Source organism: Paroedura picta, chromosome 1 (assembly GCF_049243985.1).
Source record: "Paroedura picta isolate Pp20150507F chromosome 1, Ppicta_v3.0, whole genome shotgun sequence".
Taxonomy (NCBI): Eukaryota; Metazoa; Chordata; class Lepidosauria; order Squamata; family Gekkonidae; genus Paroedura; species Paroedura picta.
This window is the reverse complement of record NC_135369.1, coordinates 150,258,065-150,276,147: the sequence shown is the minus strand read 5'-3', so window position 1 is coordinate 150,276,147 and position 18,083 is coordinate 150,258,065. Positions and strand designations below refer to the sequence as shown.

General features: G+C 42.1%; 1 protein-coding gene across 41 annotated transcripts in view; it reads right to left on the bottom strand.

The window, feature by feature from the left end:
• DST (dystonin) overlaps positions 1-18,083 on the bottom strand; it is a 404,883-nt gene that overhangs the window by 23,131 nt on the left and 363,669 nt on the right. For all 41 annotated transcript variants that reach the window (XM_077308292.1, XM_077308223.1, XM_077308177.1 and 38 more), the window contains 5 exons: positions 17,296-17,415; positions 11,435-11,604; positions 10,746-10,905; positions 9,109-9,303; positions 6,835-6,963 (listed from right to left, as the gene is read on the bottom strand). In XM_077308292.1, coding sequence (XP_077164407.1) covers positions 6,835-6,963; positions 9,109-9,303; positions 10,746-10,905; positions 11,435-11,604; positions 17,296-17,415 — 774 coding nt within the window. The remainder of the gene's footprint in view (positions 1-6,834; positions 6,964-9,108; positions 9,304-10,745; positions 10,906-11,434; positions 11,605-17,295; positions 17,416-18,083) is intronic.

Here is an 18,083-nt window from a genome sequence, read left to right as displayed (position 1 = left end):
AGCAGAAACAGTGATTTCAATTAGGTGCTGGCAGTGACTCAAAGGAAAAAAAATCATGCAACCTTCAGGCTGTGCAAGCTGAGTTAAAAAGAACAAATGCCTGAATCATCTGACACCTCAGTGGATTCAATACAATGGAAGCAGAGAAACAAGTTCACCTTTTATACAAACAAAGAAAATTATTTTTAATAATGTAGACAAATTGATAACATCAGATGTAAGGGATGTGCTAGACTAGAGCACACAACTTATTACTATTACAACAAAAAGTATCATTTGCGTATAATAAACATGAACAAAAAATGCACAGAACGTAACAAGTTAATTTTGCTGGGTGTATTTCAGGAGCCCCACGTATTATAATCTAACTACATACCCTGCACAGAATAGATGTTGTAGGTGAGCACAGATCTAACGTAGGAAATTATAAAGCACAAAATAATACACAGGAAGATACCTTGAACTGGATTTCTTTTTGTGTCCACAGGATTCTCCTAGGAACCCATGTGCTCAACACTTGGTTTGGGTACAACAGAGCTAGGGACAAATCAGGTGTGGTCACACAAGGTTTCAAGAAAACACAACATCTCTCTGTGCACTCATTGCATCTACCTGCATTCAGAGAATTTTGGGGGGGGGGTGAGTATGGGAGTGCATATGGCCAAGACCCACCTTCAGACTGAAGCCTGATCTTAATCCTGAGGCATGCAAGGCAAAGAGCTTTCCAATAGGACCTGGCATGGGCTCAGCTTTAAAAATGCTTTCCCCATCATTCTTTGTTGGCCAACAATACTTCCCTAAGCAGTCCTTCTTCCTTCCTTATCTTTGGATAGGAGAGAGCTGCCATTATTGTTTACTCCCTCTAAGCAGTGAGGTCTGGCTCACTGAATGGCCATTAGGGGAAAGAAGGGAGACACAGATTTTACAGAAATAACAGAGACTGTTATTTCTCCTCAAGAGGGTGAATCTGTGATCCATCCCATGTCAGCCTCTACTCATTTTATTATTTAAGGAGGAAGACATTGTTGAAGGAAGATACCACTTGTTTCAACAATTTACAAACATTTACTTCTGGGATTAATCTTAAAGAAAAATGTAATATTTTTATTTCAGGTGCCTTATCTGTCGTTTATGCCGTTAGGGGAGTTTCGCTGCAGAAAAGATACCACAACCCAAGTCTTTTTTTAAAATAAAGATCCTTATTGATTTCACACACAAACGTCAGCATAGCATAAAAGCCCTATATACTCCCTCCCTCCTCCCTAAAATGTCCTTTTAGCAGAGAAGGAATGAGAGAAAAGAAAAACAAAAGGTAGGGAAGGAACGTATGTTAGGAAATTAAGGTGCAACATTATGATTCAATTAAACAGGGAATAAAGGTGAGGAAATATCATTGCTTGAATAGGTACAAGAATTCATGTCAAATGGAGGTGAAGGCTCTGAGAGCTTCTCACCTGTTACGTGCTACTCTCTCCTTTGTACAAAGGCCTAGCATATTGTTGATCCAGAGATGTATAGAGGGAGATTCTTGAGATTTCCAGTGCTGTAAAATGATTTACTTAGCAACTAAAGTTGCACTTCAGGTCCAAAATATGTGGTATATGAGTACTGATAGAGAGTACTGATCAGTACAGAGTACTGATAGAGAGCCAAGCTTGGTGTAGTGGTTAGGAGTGAGGAATTCTTATCTGGCAAGCCGGGTTTGATTCCCCACTCCTCCCCCACATACAGCCAGCTGGGTGACCTTGGGCTCCCCACAGCACTGATAAAGCTGTTCTGACCAAGCAGGAATATCAGGGCTCTCTCAGCTTCACCCACCTCACAGGGTGTCTGATGTGGGGAGAGGAAAGGGAAGGCGACTGTAAGCTGCTTTGAGACTCTTTGGGTAGAAAAAAGCGGCACATAAAACCCAACTCCTCCTCCTCCTCGAATTGGTGTATATTCTAGGATTGGCCGTGAAGTCCCTCCCAAAGCATTTGTTCTGCCTAGGCTTGTGGGATATTATGATCAGTTGGTCAGGGATTTAAACAGTGCCCAGTTTGGCAAAACTGTTAATTTGGTTAGGATTAAAATCTCACATAGGCCCAGGCACCAGGAAGAAGAGGGGAAGGAGGGAAGCAGGATTGTTCGTGTGTGCCTGTGTCAATGTTTCACAGTTCAGCCTGGCTATCTCATTTCTACTGGGCTTCTGTGGATTGCTACGGGCTCTGCTGGACTTGTGCTGTCATACTGGCCTTGGGTTCTGTTAGGCTTCTGTGGGTTGTCATTGGTTCTGTTGGACTTGCAATAACCCCCTCCTCTTCCTTAAGTTTGTTCTGCTGACACTGGTTCTGCTGGCCTCGCAAAAGTCCATACTCCCTTGTTTAAATTTATTCTGCTGGGATTCTCTGGTTTGACATTGCTTCTGTTGGGATTCCCACATTAGCTTCTGGTTCTGCTGGGGATTCCCTTATTCTGCATTGGCTCTGTTGGGCTTGTTGGACGCATGCTACTCCTATGCTACTCCTGTGGAGTAAGAAATGTCATTCTAAATTCTGAATACTTCAGCTACTCTTAGGAGTAATCAATCCACTCTGCGGCCTTTCATTCCAGTCTCAGAGCATTTAGGCTATTCTAGAGACCATCATTCCACTTTGAGGTTGTTATTCTAGTCCCACAGCAGTTTATCTAGGACCAGAAACCTTCCTTGTAAATCCATTCTGCTTTTTCATTGTAATTTTTAAATTCTATAATGTATTTCGATGGCCCCCATGCAAATCAAAAGGCATCCCTGGTTCCCATTATATCCAGTGTTCACTCTAGCGCCTCCTATTGTGCCCCATGGACAACCTGTCAATCATTTTACTCCATCCTTCGTTAAAATTGGTTTGGCTTGGATTCTCTACTTTGACGCTGGTTGTGTAAGGCTTGCCACAATACACCATGGTTCTGTACTGGTTCCTTGGGCTTATTGCTTCTGTCTGCTTTGAGAGGCTTTTGGGCAGGGATTAAAATCTCAGCATTTTGATATGCTGGCATTTATCTCCCTAATATTATTTTCATTCTAAAACTGAGATTCTGAAGCAAGCTTCCTGGAATTATTTCCAGTTAAGCATGTTTAGTATTGAACTGTAAGAATTAATGTTCTCTACCAGCATATTGTAAAGTATTTGCATAATATTTCTAATCTGATACTTGATGGCTTAGATTGCCCACGTATAGGGGTTTGCACAACCCCCTACTTCTATGATCACTTGTCCTGAGCTAATAATCCTTGAGTTCATTTCCATTTCTGAAGTATTTTCATTTGAAAAGCTCCATTAGACCTTCTTTAAAATTGGGCTTCATGTAATGGAGCTTATGTATTCGAGACAACTAACGTATTAATTCTCTTTGAAGCATTTAGAGCTAAAAGGTACAGCAAGTTAGCACAAAGAATTAAGTAATAGGAGAAATATGTGTATACTCTTATGCTTGCTTTCTTTTCATCACGGGCCTCCTGCCTTGACCCAATTCAAAGTTTCATAAATCTGTTCTTTAAACTGTTATATAACCTCAACTTTCTGCTTTTTGAAAACAGTCATATGCAGTCCAGTTCTGCTAGCATAAAAACCATTACATCATCAGAAGCTTTTTTTTTAGTTGTGGTATGCTGTTGCGCAAAGAAAATCCACTATATTCATAACCTGCTATAGTACTAAGATTAGCTATGCTGGTCTTTATTTATTAATTTAAATTTAATAATGTATTGAACAATAATATTTTAAGGTGGGAAATGGAAAATGTTCATGATTATTCAAGGACTGTGCCAAGTTGAACATGAGTGCACAAATATTTGCATCAATGAAATATTACTCAGTTGGAGAGGAACACCACTGATATTTGGTTGTATTCACAAATAAGGATGGGCACAAATTGGTGCACAAGCCAAATGTCAGCATCAACTTGGGCCAGTTCAGAGCTTGGGAACCAATCTTCAGGAAGGCGCCTTTCCCAAACATTTACCAGACTTTTGGCTCGTTCAGTTTGGTTGTTCAGTGGTGCAGGATCAGCGGCAGGCCCACTGTGTGGCTCACCTGCTCGGCAGTTAAGTTTAAATGGCTGTAAGCCATTAACTATTTGGCAAGCAGCAGGGAGGAAAACTGAATGGTTAAATAGCTGCCAGCACGGGTCCCCCACTCAGCTGTTAAATTTAAATAGCTGGCAGCCATTAAACCCTTCCCTGGAGATCCCCACCTCTTTTTGCCCAGCTGTGGCAAGCCATGACCAGGAGAAAGGGGGGGGGGGAAGTCTTTTCCTGGGTGATCCCCTCCCTCCTTTCTCTTGGTCCTGGCAAATCCCAACCCTGGAGAAAGGTGGAAGGAAAGTCTCTTCCAGAATGGTCCCTGCCATCTTTCTCCTGGCCATAGGAAACCATTGCCAGGAGAAAGGGTAAACTGAACTTACTAGACAGACTTCGTTCCATTTGGCTCCAATTCATGGGCTGCCCTGAACCACCCTTTTTAGGGTCGTACCCAACCCTACTCACAAGAGCATACTGAGTTTGCATTGTTCTTGATTAGCTTCTAGCTTTTTAACATAACTGTGTTTGACACAAATGTTATAGAAAAAAAATCTTTCTGAACAGTAGCTAAGACCGCAATCATGTACACATTTCCTCGGGACCAAGTCCCAATGAACTTAATGGGCACTTACTTCTAAATGAACATCCATGAGGTCATGCAGAACTTCTGTTAGTCTACCAACATAGTAGATGCTAAAACATTTCCAGATATTCAGCAAACTCTTCTGATGTTGTAATTTAAGGCCTAATCTAATATACTTCTAATCAAGTGTTAGTCATACAGGATGCAGGAATTGCTTTTTGTGATCAAGGGATTGGGGAGCTCCCACCCCCCCCCCCATGAGAGACAACCATCTGGAGCCTGTTCAGCAAGATTGACAATAAACACAATATTATCTTCTGGGTGGATCATATAACTGCTGGCAGACTTTCCATGATGTCACTATACAGTAACAGACATATCAAAAGTAACCAAAAAAAATATATTGCACCAAAAATGGCCTGATTTGTTATCCGTACTCTTACGGGGCTAGGCAGTGCTCCCATGACCACTTACAGTAACAAAATTCAATTGCAGGCAAATGTAGAACCATAAATTATGAGAAATGCTTGGCTATTTCCAAAGACAGCTGCCACATGTCTGCTTCTCATCCTCTCACCCCCCAAAATGCAAAAGAGATAATGTGATTCAACATGGCAGCATCATATCCAAGTTTCCCAGCTCCCATTCTACGAACTTGGCAACATCCAAATACACCAAATAGTATGTGAGTGTAAACACATTTGCTCCTTTCAGCATATCTGGTTCTCACCTACTTTACTTATACCTTGGCACAAAAGCTGTCTCTGATACATACATCTTGACCTTAAGCATCTGAGCAATCAGTCCAATTTATTTTGAGAGAATCTTCTTTCAAGTAGGTGTGTGCATGTGTTGCCATGACAATGAGAGAGTACTGACATGGTAACAAAACAGCAAAACCTGCCCAGTACAAATCATGTGTGTAGTACTTACATGTGTATATGTATTATACATTTGATAAATAATTAGCTATTTATCCTTTCATTTTCACACTCTGATTGGATGGTTGGCAATCAAGTGCCACTGAAGCTCTCCCTACTCTCTTAAAATTACTAAATGTATTACATACCAAACTGAATGTAGCCTTATCTACCATGCATTTTGTGGAGTATATAATAATCATGAGTTGGATCCAATGAGAAATTTCAGTGGATGGAAGTGGGGCAATTTTCTTCTACTCCCCCTGCAGAAATCTGAGAGACTTTTGACTTTATACTTATCCAGTTCCTAGGAATCCCCTCATCCTGAGGAGTAGCAGTTTTGCAGTATTTGGGACTCCAACAAGGGAGGAAGAGTGGTATTTCGCTAAAGTATTTCTGTCCACTTGAATTACGGGTGGATCGAAGGCCATATATTTCAAGTTCTAGAGAAGAGTTGGTAAACTGTATTCTGCATTGCGAGCTATACATTGCAGAGCTTTGGTTTGAAAGGAAGCTTACATTTTCACCACCTGACCTCTGCCATACTCTTCCACTACAGCCTTTCTGCTCCAGCTCTTCCAACTGTTGAACATTATTTTCTGAAAGTGAACATTCAACCCACTGGAAGCTGTGATCCACCATGACTGGAGAGGTTGGTCAGCAGGAGGAAGATAACAAACAAGCAAACTGCATTTCACTTATTCCATTTGAGGATTAACAATACAGTTATGTCCAGTATGGCAGTGTCACAGCTATACTTTTCTAAGCCACTTGACTTCAAAGGAAGGGCATAATTCTACTTAGGGTGAATCTGTGAACTGCTAAGAATGAGAGGGCTTACACCAGGGTCCCAAGGAGGGCAAGGTGTTCAGTAACATGCAATGTTTAGATGATCTAGACCAGGGGTAGTCAACCTGTGGTCCTCCAGATGTCCATGGACTACAATTCCCATGAGCCCCTGCCAGCGTTTGCTGGCAGGAGCTCATGGGAATTGTAATCCATGAACATCTGGAGGACCACAGGTTGACTACCCCTGATCTAGACTGAGACATGCCAGTTTTAAGGTGTTTAACTGGATTGCCAATGATTCTATTAAAATTTCACAGCTTATGTTAGTGAAAACCTCAATGTGTGGACTGTTTCACAACTTCTCATTTCTAGGAAAGAACATTAACTTTTGCTGCTAGATCCAAATAAACCATAAAAAAGCCTAGACTGTTTCATTTTACTTCTGCCTTCCCATAAATCTAGCCCTGAAAGCCAAGCCTTGTCCCAATTATCTCGCTCACCCGATGCTGATCTATTAGTGCTCGCAAAGCCTCTTCATCATCTGGGAGGATGCCATGGAAACGAAGGGCCTGTTCAGCCTCAGCCAGCCATTCCAAAAGAACATGAACCACAGAGTGGAATTCCTCTGCCTGTATGGATGAAGGTTGGGGGGAGAGAACACTTAAAGGGATCTGACAGAAAGAGTACAATGTTGGATCCCTCCCATAAACAATGAAGCTGAGTCCAGACTAGTGAAGTCATTCATCATTCACCAGTGAAGGTACATTAACTTTCCATTAAGGAATCCATGACATACAGTGCCTCACTTTCAGAACTGTAAAAATGTCAAATGCTGTTTAAGAATACTGAAATGAGTCCAAAGGCCTATCTGTGCCTGCTTTTAACTATATGATTGATAGCATATGTGTAAGACCCATTCAGACCAACTTGACTTCATATCGACAAATTTCAGCTGAGATGTTTTAAATGAATAGGTGGGGCTGTGCTAATGAATACTATTAATGTTATTAGAGAAGAAGTACCCATCACGGGCTGGATCAGGTGCCAACATGCTCCTCTGCTGCTTCTGAAGCAGTAGCTGGTGTCCTCTGCCACAGCAGATGAGACCAATCAGCTGCCAGTGGCTGAGCTGCACACCTGCCACTGCTGCCTGAGCTGCACCACTGCCACTGCTGACAAACAGAGTATATCTCTCTTGTTCTGCTGCCAATCAAGGGATTTAACCCATCGTCCCGTCCCCCCAATGTATTTTTAAATATATTTTCAGGTTTTTCTGCACACCTGGGGGAAGATCTCTGGCCCTGATCCATGGATTTATGTATTTGCAGATAGTGGCCATGGCTGGCTAACAGTACATGGGTAGACATTTCTCAGTAGGGTTTATATGTTCATTTTTTGTGTTTTACTGTGCATGCTGGTCAAACAGGTTTTGTGAGTTTCAGAAACACATTAAAAAGCATTTAGAAAAAACTTCCAGTGGGTGCACCACATACTGCTTGAAGACATGTGTGTGTGCATTTCAGTGGGTTCGTTGCAGACACCTCACAGCATATGCAAAGGATGAACAACATGCCCTAACCTTCTCCACTCTATCTAGAACTATGTAGAGACTTATTTTAAAGGGTTTTTAATGTATTAATTGAACCATTTCAAGCAAGTGCTTATAGTCATGTTTATAGTCATAAACAAATAAAAAATTCACAACAGCCTGACTCGTACAAGGTATGTGGAACACATACCCGCTCTGGGCTTCTTGGTCCCTTCCCCCTTCTCTCTCTCTCTCTCTCTCTCTCTCTCTCTCACACACACACACACACACACACACACACACCTTCTCCCCATTCTGCTCTGCCCTCGTCCCTCTTGTTTTCCTGACCTCCTCCCTGGTCCCTCCCCCACTCTCAGACACACACACACGCATACACAAACAAGTGAACTCCTTTCCCCCTTTTCCCCCCTGCCCTCACCCCTCTTACCATTCACTTCCCTGACCTACTCCCTGGTCCCTCCCTGCTCCCCCAGAAACACACTCAGGCTCTCTTATCCCTCCCACTTCCCCTCCCCCTCTCCATACCCCTTATAGCGGTGCTGGCTGGGCCTGCTGCCGCACCTCCCAAGCCCGTAGAGGCCGTGCAGCTGTCTCCACCTACAGAGGCTTTGCGGCCACCTCCTGGGCTCATGGAGTCTGCACGGCTGCTGACTTGACCCACAGAGGATTTGCAGCCACTGTCTCAGCCCACAGAGGCAGCACAGCCACTGCCTCTACCCACAGTGGCTTCACAGCAGCGGCCTGGGCCCATAAAGGATGCGCAGCTGCCACCTCAGTCACAGCCTTGGCCTCCTCCACCAGCCACCCCCCCACGCCTGATCTAGCATGCTCCCTGGAGTGGGCCTACAGACCTCACATCCATATTCACAACTGTTTTAGCAATACTTTTGTTTTAAAATTTAATTTTACGTATGAATTTGACTAGATTAGACTCTATTTGGAATCCAGCCCAATCAGTTTCACTGTTCTGCTAACGTGATTTGGCCTAAAGAAACAGATTTTGTTTCTGTCTTTCAATTTAATATTTCTGTACGCTGGCTTTACAATGATTGGCTCATTTGCCACAATCTATTTGTGCATGTGAAGCTTTATGGTATAAGCAGGGCATGAAGAAGGCCCTCACGGTCTCCCCATGACATTAAGACCCTAAGAATGTACTGCACCACCATCTTCCCCCCCTCCCCCGCAACTGCTTGAATTTGGTGTCTTTGGTTCATTTGTTTACCTGGTGGAGGGCTTGTTCTAGCCGTGTTTGCTTGGAGACAGACAACGCACACACAGTCTCCCACCGAGTGCTAAGTTCCTGCATTTGGACTTTTACCCAGGAGGAATCATCGCGACTGCCTTCGATCAGCTCTCGGGCAGAACGTTTCAAAGCCTGAACACTGCTTGTCCTCTTTCCTAGTTCTTTCTGGAACACCTGGTCACCAGAAAAAAAGATTGGACCCTTCTGTTTCACAAAGTTAACTGCATAACCGCCCAGAGCCATATGGAAGGGCGGTATAGAAATCAAATCAAATAAATCAAATAAAACAAATAAATAATGCACATCAAAACTACATTATTTTACCTATGTTAAAAAGCTTCCTAATAACAATTTTCAGAGCAGATACCCCTAGCTTACACATTTTTTTTGTCTTATATTTAATATGAACACATGAAATTGCCTAGGTCAGGTGCTTGGTCTATCAAGGTCAGTAATGTGGACTCTGACACCTGCTTTCTGGGGTCTCAGTTAGAGATCTTTCACATTGTCAGGGCAGAAGGCGAGCCAATCCTAGGCACACAGGACCCTCACATACAATATCTACAACAATTGAATCTGGGACCTTCTCATTCAAAGCCAGTTGGTCTACCATTGAGCCATTGCTCCTTCTAAGATTTTAAAAGAAGTTGGGTTGGATTTATTAAAACTTTCTGCTGGTCAAAAGTACTAACAAGTCATAACTGATTTATGGCAACCCTGCAGGGTTTTCAATGCAAGAGACAAACAGAAGTAAATTGTCATTGCCCGCCTTTGCATGGCAACCTTGGAGTTCCTTGGTGGTCTCATATTCAAGTACTAAGCAGAGCTGACCCTGCTTCTGAGAACTCTTCCCCTCCACACGGGCCTGCCATGGGACAGGCCCTCTTGGCCCCTGCAGTGCGAACAGGGAACATGGATTCTCCCACATTCTCTTAGTGTGTGGCACATGAGGGCCTGATATGCAGCAGGTCAGGGAGGGCGACAGCCCAGTAGTGACATCATGTGGACACGGGGATTAGCCCTGAGCCCATATGGGCACCCTCCCAGCCTTTTCTACCTGTGCAGAATTGGCTTCTCTTTCTAGACCCTCCCCCCCTGCACTCTACTCCAAGCTTTTATATTCCAATCCAGAAGAACAAAATGCAATTTCCCTGTGTTTAAGATTCCCTATTTATTTCAGCAGATTTACTCACACAAAGGAATGTGCTCATGTATCATAATTCTAGTCTTCCTGAAAAGCAATATGGAGCATGCCCAAAGGAGCCTATATGGAGTGAATGCTTATAGTATTACCTACAGCATCTATAGTTTCACTGAGAAACATTTGCTTGCACTTATATTTAAGACTCTGAGATTTTAAATATTATAAATCAGAATACCCAGAAAGTATCATAAAATAAAGCCATATTCGTTATGAGCTGAGTTTCAACGAAAATTAGTTTTCTAAAGTTTTGCAAGAGTTTTATCTTTTCCAGGTAATTTTTATATCAGCCTAGTATTTCTATATAATAGATCCATCAATCTTTGTTATGTTAATGCAAAAGACATTTAATCTAATTGTTTAGAACAATCTGATTTAACATAATATGAAAATCACTGTAATTTTGTTGCATTACTTTGTGATTATCTATTAAGTTCATCACTAAATCAATATCTCCATGCACAGGCTGATCTTCGGCCAGCTGGGGTTCCACTTTGTACAGCCAATCTATGAGCGCCTGAAGAGCATCCGTAAATTGTCCAGAAAACAGCAGGGCTTCTTCCAGTTTGTTTTGTCTGAAGTTGGAAAACAAAACAGACACTGAATGCAGGGGTAGAGGAATAGTAATGCACAGACATCATCTACCACCGCATTAATGAATCATATTCAGAGCTGGTATCCAAATTAAACAATCATTTTGACTGAGGCTGGAAAAGGAGGCACTACTGCCTTTATTCTGATGAGCCATAGTGGCTGAATAAAAATTCAACATTGATGAGGGAATGCTACAGAGCAAGCTGCTGTGTACAGAGTGCGCTCCCATGTACAGATGGGATGATGTAGTGCACTTCCAGCCAGACTTATGAATAGCATGCAGAGAAACAGATACTAGTCATGTTGCCAAGGGTCTCAATTACCAGGTTCAGAACATACAGTACAATGCAACACTAAGGGCATTTTGACCCTTCTGTCCACTGAAGTAAATGGTCGTAGAAAGGCGTAACTCTGCTAGGATTGCGCTGACAAGCCCCCTTCCGCTGTTCATTACAGCTATTACTTCATGAGATCTTTTACATAAGATGCACTGCCACATCTTTTCTTTACCTTTCCACAGATTTTCCGCATACAGTATCCCATTTGTCTCTTAGTTCACTCAGCATGTCATCTAGTTTCAGATTGTCATCAGCAAGAGAGGTTTTCTCTTTTAAAGAGCGTCCACTTCTGTTTGTGGTGTCATACACAGAATGTTTGGCTCCAAGAGCTTTTTGGAAATCCTGAACACAGAAAAAGAGGAGAAATCAACAAACAATAAGACTTAACAACACAATGTACTAAATTGCGCTAAAGAACTGGTATAGCATAATGGCTTTGATAGCAAATCAAATACAGTAAAAGCTTTCTTCCCTAGTACCCATGGGGAATGGGGTTACCAATTGTCCAACTGTGCCTGATAATTAAGGTTATTGCTCAGTTCCACTCTTACCCAAAGGAATATGCAGCAACCAAACCCACCATACAGGAAACAACACAGAGACAGTGCCTATATCTGGCAGGACCCTTCCCTGTGAGCCACAGAACTGTCTTGCACAGCAGGCAGGTATGCCGGCCACAAAGTTGGGAGTCCTCTGGCAAAGCTGGTATAAAAACTGGGGCAGACTGAGGGGAAGGAGGCAACCAAGAATGATGTCAGCTGTCAGAAGCCAAGCAACATCCAGAGCTGTCAAGTTAGCCAGCTGGAAAGGCAGACTGGAGAAACATGCATCCAAAGATGCAGGGATGTGGTGGCTCAGGGAATGGAGATTGCTTTCTAAGCAATACCAGTTAAATGAGCATTCTAGACAATCAAGTGATGCATAACCAAGTTTTTTACTCTAGATCCCAATTTGAACTTTGTCCCTACCATGAATACACTGTGAGGTTTTAGCAAGGTAGCTTCATCACTTCCACCTGCAATACAGGGATAAGAGTACTGACCAACATTATAGGGATGTTGTAAGGATTACAAAAAAAAAATGTAGATTAATAGTGCAGTTTGAAAGCACTCTAAAATGTTATTAGGATTTTATAGCACTTGGATCCAAATTCAGTGTTTGGGGATTTCAGAAATACCCTCCAGTTAGTAAAGAAATCCCATGAGCACATTTGGAGCCTGGCCACACATTTCTTAGTCTGCCTGACATTCACTGAAATCAATAGAGCTTTAATCAATTGGCTTTAATGGGACAATTAAAGGAAGCCATGTAAGAAGGTTCATGACCTCCAGTTGGATGCTAGATTCTATCATTTCGGGCTATCGTCTATACAAAGCAGTTGCACCAAATCTCTTGCATTCAGATCCCCTGAGTCCCTATTGATTTAAAATGAGTCAAAAATCACCCTCAAAGCCAAGCATCCCAGCTAAATGGACTTGTGAAGAAGCTGCAGGGGAAATGTGCTGCTTGTTGCTATGAGCCACATGAGAAATATTAGAATACAGCTAAAGAAATCACAGAAACTAGTCAAATACAGAAGGTGTAGTCAAGACCTTCATGGTAATGCAAAGATACAAGTGGGATCTTAACAAAAAAAAAGACATTTCATTATTACAGAGGTCAGCTTTGGTGAGCAAGTGAACAAAAAGCATATCCAAGCAGTACATGTTTGATCACCGTTGTCACTAACAGAAATCTGCCTTTCTCTTGATCATGGGAACCCCCTGTTCCCTCAAAGAGGCCTTTATGCAGAAAATATCAGTGTCTGATTAGAGGGTTCAATAGGAACTGAGCTGCAGCCTTTGCCATGAAGTCACTAGCAGGCACAGAGCAAACCGTGTTTTCCCGGGACAAGCGGATGACAAAGGCTAACAGCTGTGTAATCATGCCTGTGCTGGGCTATGTACCTAATGCCATTCTGAATGTGGATGTAATTTATAATCCAGGAGTCAGAATCCCTGTGTTTGAACAGCAATGCTTCTTGCATTTCACCAAATCTCCTGAGGAACTGTAGTAGCACTCAGCCCGCAAGCACAACATAATGCTACTCATATTGATCAATTTTAATTCTATGCATTTTGGTTTTACTTTCTTTTTCCAGATTAGGGTTAGCATTAAATAACTTTAGACTTCAAGGGGAGAAACCCTTACTGTGTGCTCTCTCTCAGATGCCGACAAAGCTATAACACTAAGCAAACAGTGGACACAATCCAGCATAATTGAATAATTTTCACAGTATGCTGGTCTCCATGAGATACAAACAAATGGCTGCACTATTTCAGTTTCAAACAAAGGGAATTTATGAATCACGTAATAGAGGAAGTTTTAAAAGCCTGATTGTTTTGGGGTGCTTTTTCCTATGTGACAGGGATTTGTTAAGTCATCCCATTATAGAGCTACCATGTTTTTGCAAGACAGCATAACAAATGTCGAAGACACAAGATTTCTGTTAATTCTTCCATCATGTCCAAATGGTCAAGAATGAAGCTCACAAGGTATGAAAGCCCAATGGTCAAAGGCAGCTATTCTATCAGCACTGCCCATAAGAAGGAAACTGACAAAGGTACAGTGGAAAGGCGTCAAACCCTAAAACAGGAAATTCACGTGGGTAGCCGTGTTGGTTTGAAGTAGCACAACAACCTTTGAGTCCAATGGTACCTTTAAGGCCAACAAAGATTTATTCAAGGTGTGAGGTTTTGTGTGTATGCACATTTCCTCAGACATCTTTGTTGGTCTTAAAGGTGATTTTGGACTTAAATTTTGTTGTCCTAAAACATGAAGAGCTGAAATTAATCAGTCAAGGTGAACAATTCTTGATGGTTTCATTATTGTATTCAGCAGACTTTCTGGAGCTATTTGTGGTGTTTATGATGTTTTAATTATTACATTTTAAAATCTGTTCATAAGCATTTGGCTGATACTCTTTCCTAAAAATAAATAAACTGGTCAGGTCAACAGGTCACTATCCCGTTAAAAAGCCAAAACAAAAAAAGCTGAACTGTGTAACCCAAAGTCTTTCTTCCCCTGAGGTTGACTTCTAAATGTAACATGTAATAACAAACAAACAAAAAGATAAATTAGCAATGAATATTCCTGAGTCTTTGGCAACATGTACCAACTATGAGACACAGAGCATTTTTATCTTGGTTTCTTCCTATTTTTGGCAGTGACAAGCCAGCAAAGAATGAAGCCAAGTTATTCCACATATCACATGCTGCTTAGTTTATTACCAGAGTCTAAGAAAATAAAGCCACTAAAATCTTCAACAGTGGTTTAAAGACTTATTTGTAAAAAGAAGAGTCTAAACAAAGCATGCAGTCATACCACCCAAGGGAATTAGCTAGGATTTGGGGGAGACTACTTTGTTATTTTCAATACATGGGAAAGTGAGATAAGCTGATACTTTTTAATGGGTTAAATTAGCAAGAAATTGAGCATTTTTAAATTCTGGAATTTGCTTCTTTGAGCTGACACTAAAAGATCTGAGCTGACTAACCATTTCAATTAATAGTTAAGCCATTGTAACTTTAATAATGCAATCAGGTCTCAGCTATATAAACATTTCAAAACATTCTGGTCTTAGTGGAGAAGTCCTGCAAATCCTCATCTAAAGGCAAACAATGAATCATGGATGGATGGGGAGCCAGAGAGAAAAACTTTGTTGCAGGGGAATCCACTAACTTCTCTCCCTGCAAGCTCTGTTTCATTAGCTAAGGGGGAAAGAAGGGAAAATGCCTGCTCTAGGAGAACATTCCGTCTATAGAGGAGTGTCTGGCAAGAAATCTGAAAATGGCTCTTCTCAAAGCAACATCAGGAATGTTTCACCTATGAACAAGCCTCCAGACAATCTCCCCAGGTCAGCTGCAAGGCAGTGGGCTGCCCCTTGCTGGAGATTTTCAGGCAACAGATTGGATAGCCATCTGTTGGGAAAGCTTTAGCTGGGAATTCCTGCACTGAGTAAAGGGTTCGAGTCGATGACCTACTAGTCCCTTTGCAAACTCTTATTCATCCTATAAACGGTCTCAGTCCCAAGATAAATTTATTTATTATTTATTTTATTTATTAATTATATTTATATACCACCATTCCCAGCATGCTGGCTCATGGCAGTTTACATCCAATAAAACAACATAAAAACCCATAAAAACATCAAAAATTCATATCTTCTTGACTGTAAGTAAAGATGTAGTATAATTTGGTTGACCATCTGTCAGTAATGTAACAATAAAAGAACTTGAGGCCTGTTATCAATAATCATAGCAGAAAGCAAACTTTCATTTTCTTATAGAAAGCAAACAAGGACTAAAGAGAGATTTTTAAAAGATGGTGTGCTAGAAAGATGACCAGAATGCTAAGATTACCAACAATACAGCAATTGCTGAAGTTCAAAATGAAGGCAGCTTTGCAGAACAGAACCATGAAATGGATTGTCTCTATTCAGTGTGACCTTTTCCCTGTAGCTGTAAAGGTCCAAGGGTCAAAGGTTATTTTTCATCTGCCTATAATGAGATTTATGGAGAGGAGCTTTGCAGCTGGGAACTCTTAACAGCAAAATTATCCATTCCTATTGCAGAGTTTAACTGTTGCTGCTGACAGCTCCACTGCAGCTCACTCTTTTCAAAAAATAAACAACAATTATTCAACCAACTTTTCTGTCTGTCTTGAGAAAAAAAATCAGATCCTGCAGAGAACTTCCCAGCTTATATTTACTCAGCCAGACTCTGAATTTGAGGGTGACAAACATTCCACCCTACAAAAGCCAATAAATCTGCCTCTCCTGCTAATTATTCAGTGCTCTACTGAAGTTTGTGAAGCCTGATCGGACCATTTGGATAGTTAGAGCAGAGTTGCCTGAAACTCAACCCCTCCAAGACAGAGGTCCTGTGGCTGGGCAGGAAGGCAACAAAGCAGGAGGTACACCTACCCGTGCTGGCTGGGATGCAACTTAACATCTCGCCCTCTGGCCAGAAATTTGGATGTGATCCTGGGTGCCTCCCTTTCAATGGTGGCTCAGGTCACAGGAGTAGTCCACATGGCATTTTTTCTTGTGCAAAGCAAGGCTACTAGTGCCCTACCTGTCCTCAGATTGCTTGGCCACATTCATCCATGTAACAGTCACCTCCAGATTAGATTTCTGGAACTCACTCTACATGGGCCTATCCTTGTTTCTGACCTATAAATTACAACTGTTGCAAAATGCGGCTGCTAGGGTCCTCAGAGGAACATCTTGGAGGGACTATTTCTAGCTAGTGCTGAGGCAGCTGCATTGGCTTCCGGTTGCAGCCCAGCATCCTTTCTGCACACATTGGTTAATGCATTTTCAAAGCACTTTAGAAGCAGATTTTCCTGTTCTGCACAGGAAAATCCATGTGTAAAAGTACATTGAAAGTGCATTATCCTATATGTGCGGAATGAGCCCTGATAAGGTTCAAGGTTTTGGTATTAATCTGGGTCTGGACCTGGTTTGGGCCCCACATATCTGTGAAACCATCTGTCTCCTTATGCCTCCACAGAGCCCTTTGATCAGCGGATGCATATCTGATGGGGGTTCCTGGCCGGAGGGAGGTTTGCCTGGCCTCAACTAGGGCTAGGGCCTTTTAGGTCCTGGCCCCAACCTGGTGTAATGAGCTCCCGGGAGAACTGAGGACTCTGATAGAATTTTCCGAGTTCCACAGGGCCTGCAAGACAGAGCTCTTCCACCAGGTCGTTGGCTGAAGCTAGGACGGGTAAGATATGGGCCCCTCACTGTGCTAACCAGGACATCAGCCACTGAGGTGTGATCTGCTGGAGGCTGTTCTTGTAGTCTGTGAGTGGGGAGGAGTGAGGGTTATGTTGCCATCAAGGGTGGGTTTTAATGGGGTTTAAGGGTTTTTTTATGATTGCTGGGGTTTTATGAAGATTACTGTTAACCACCACAAACCACTATATGGGAGTAGCAAGATATAAATGGAATAAATAAACAAACCTTTTAACTTTCCATTAGTGGTGACTCACCTTATGCTGGGTAAGCTGCAGCTTAATTTTATCAGGATCATTTGCAATTTCAAGCTCTGCATCTAAATTCTTTTCCGAATCATCCAGCCATTCCATCAGTTTGTTCCAGGCTTCATGGAACTGTAGGAAAGTAAAATTTTCACTTGAATACCTTTATAAGCAAGCATCCAAAACATTCAATGTGTAATCAGCTATATATTAAATATAAAGGAATATTATGCAAAGTCATGCTTCAAGGTATGACGAACCCAGCTACAGTATATACTAAAAATAACACTCTTATTTTAGACTTTTAATTTGACTGCAATAAGCAATTTACATTAAATGTCTCATTCCTTCTCATAACCAATAGGATGCAAATTTTATCAGCAGCAAACAGATGCATACAATAGAGAGATGCCAGAGGAAAATTAGTAGACCGATTTGTACTTGGTGAGATTTTAAATTCAGGATCCAAGTTCCATGTGCACATTGTCTCAGGATAATGGAAGTTAGGTGGTCAAACCTCACATAGGTACAATACAGCAGTGGTCCGGAACCTTTTTTCGGTTGCGGACTGCTGCCAAGGGATTGGGGAAGAGGGTGACCTGGGCCCCGTGCAAACGCGCATGTGTTGACCTACCGCACATGTGCATTTGCACCCGGCAGGGCCGCAAACACGCACATGCAGCAGTTTCGCGCATGCGGGGACCTGCCGTGCATGCACGCTTGCGTTCCCGGCGGGGCACAAATGCACATGCGTGGCAGCTCTGCACATGCACGCATGCATGAAACTGCCACATGTGCAC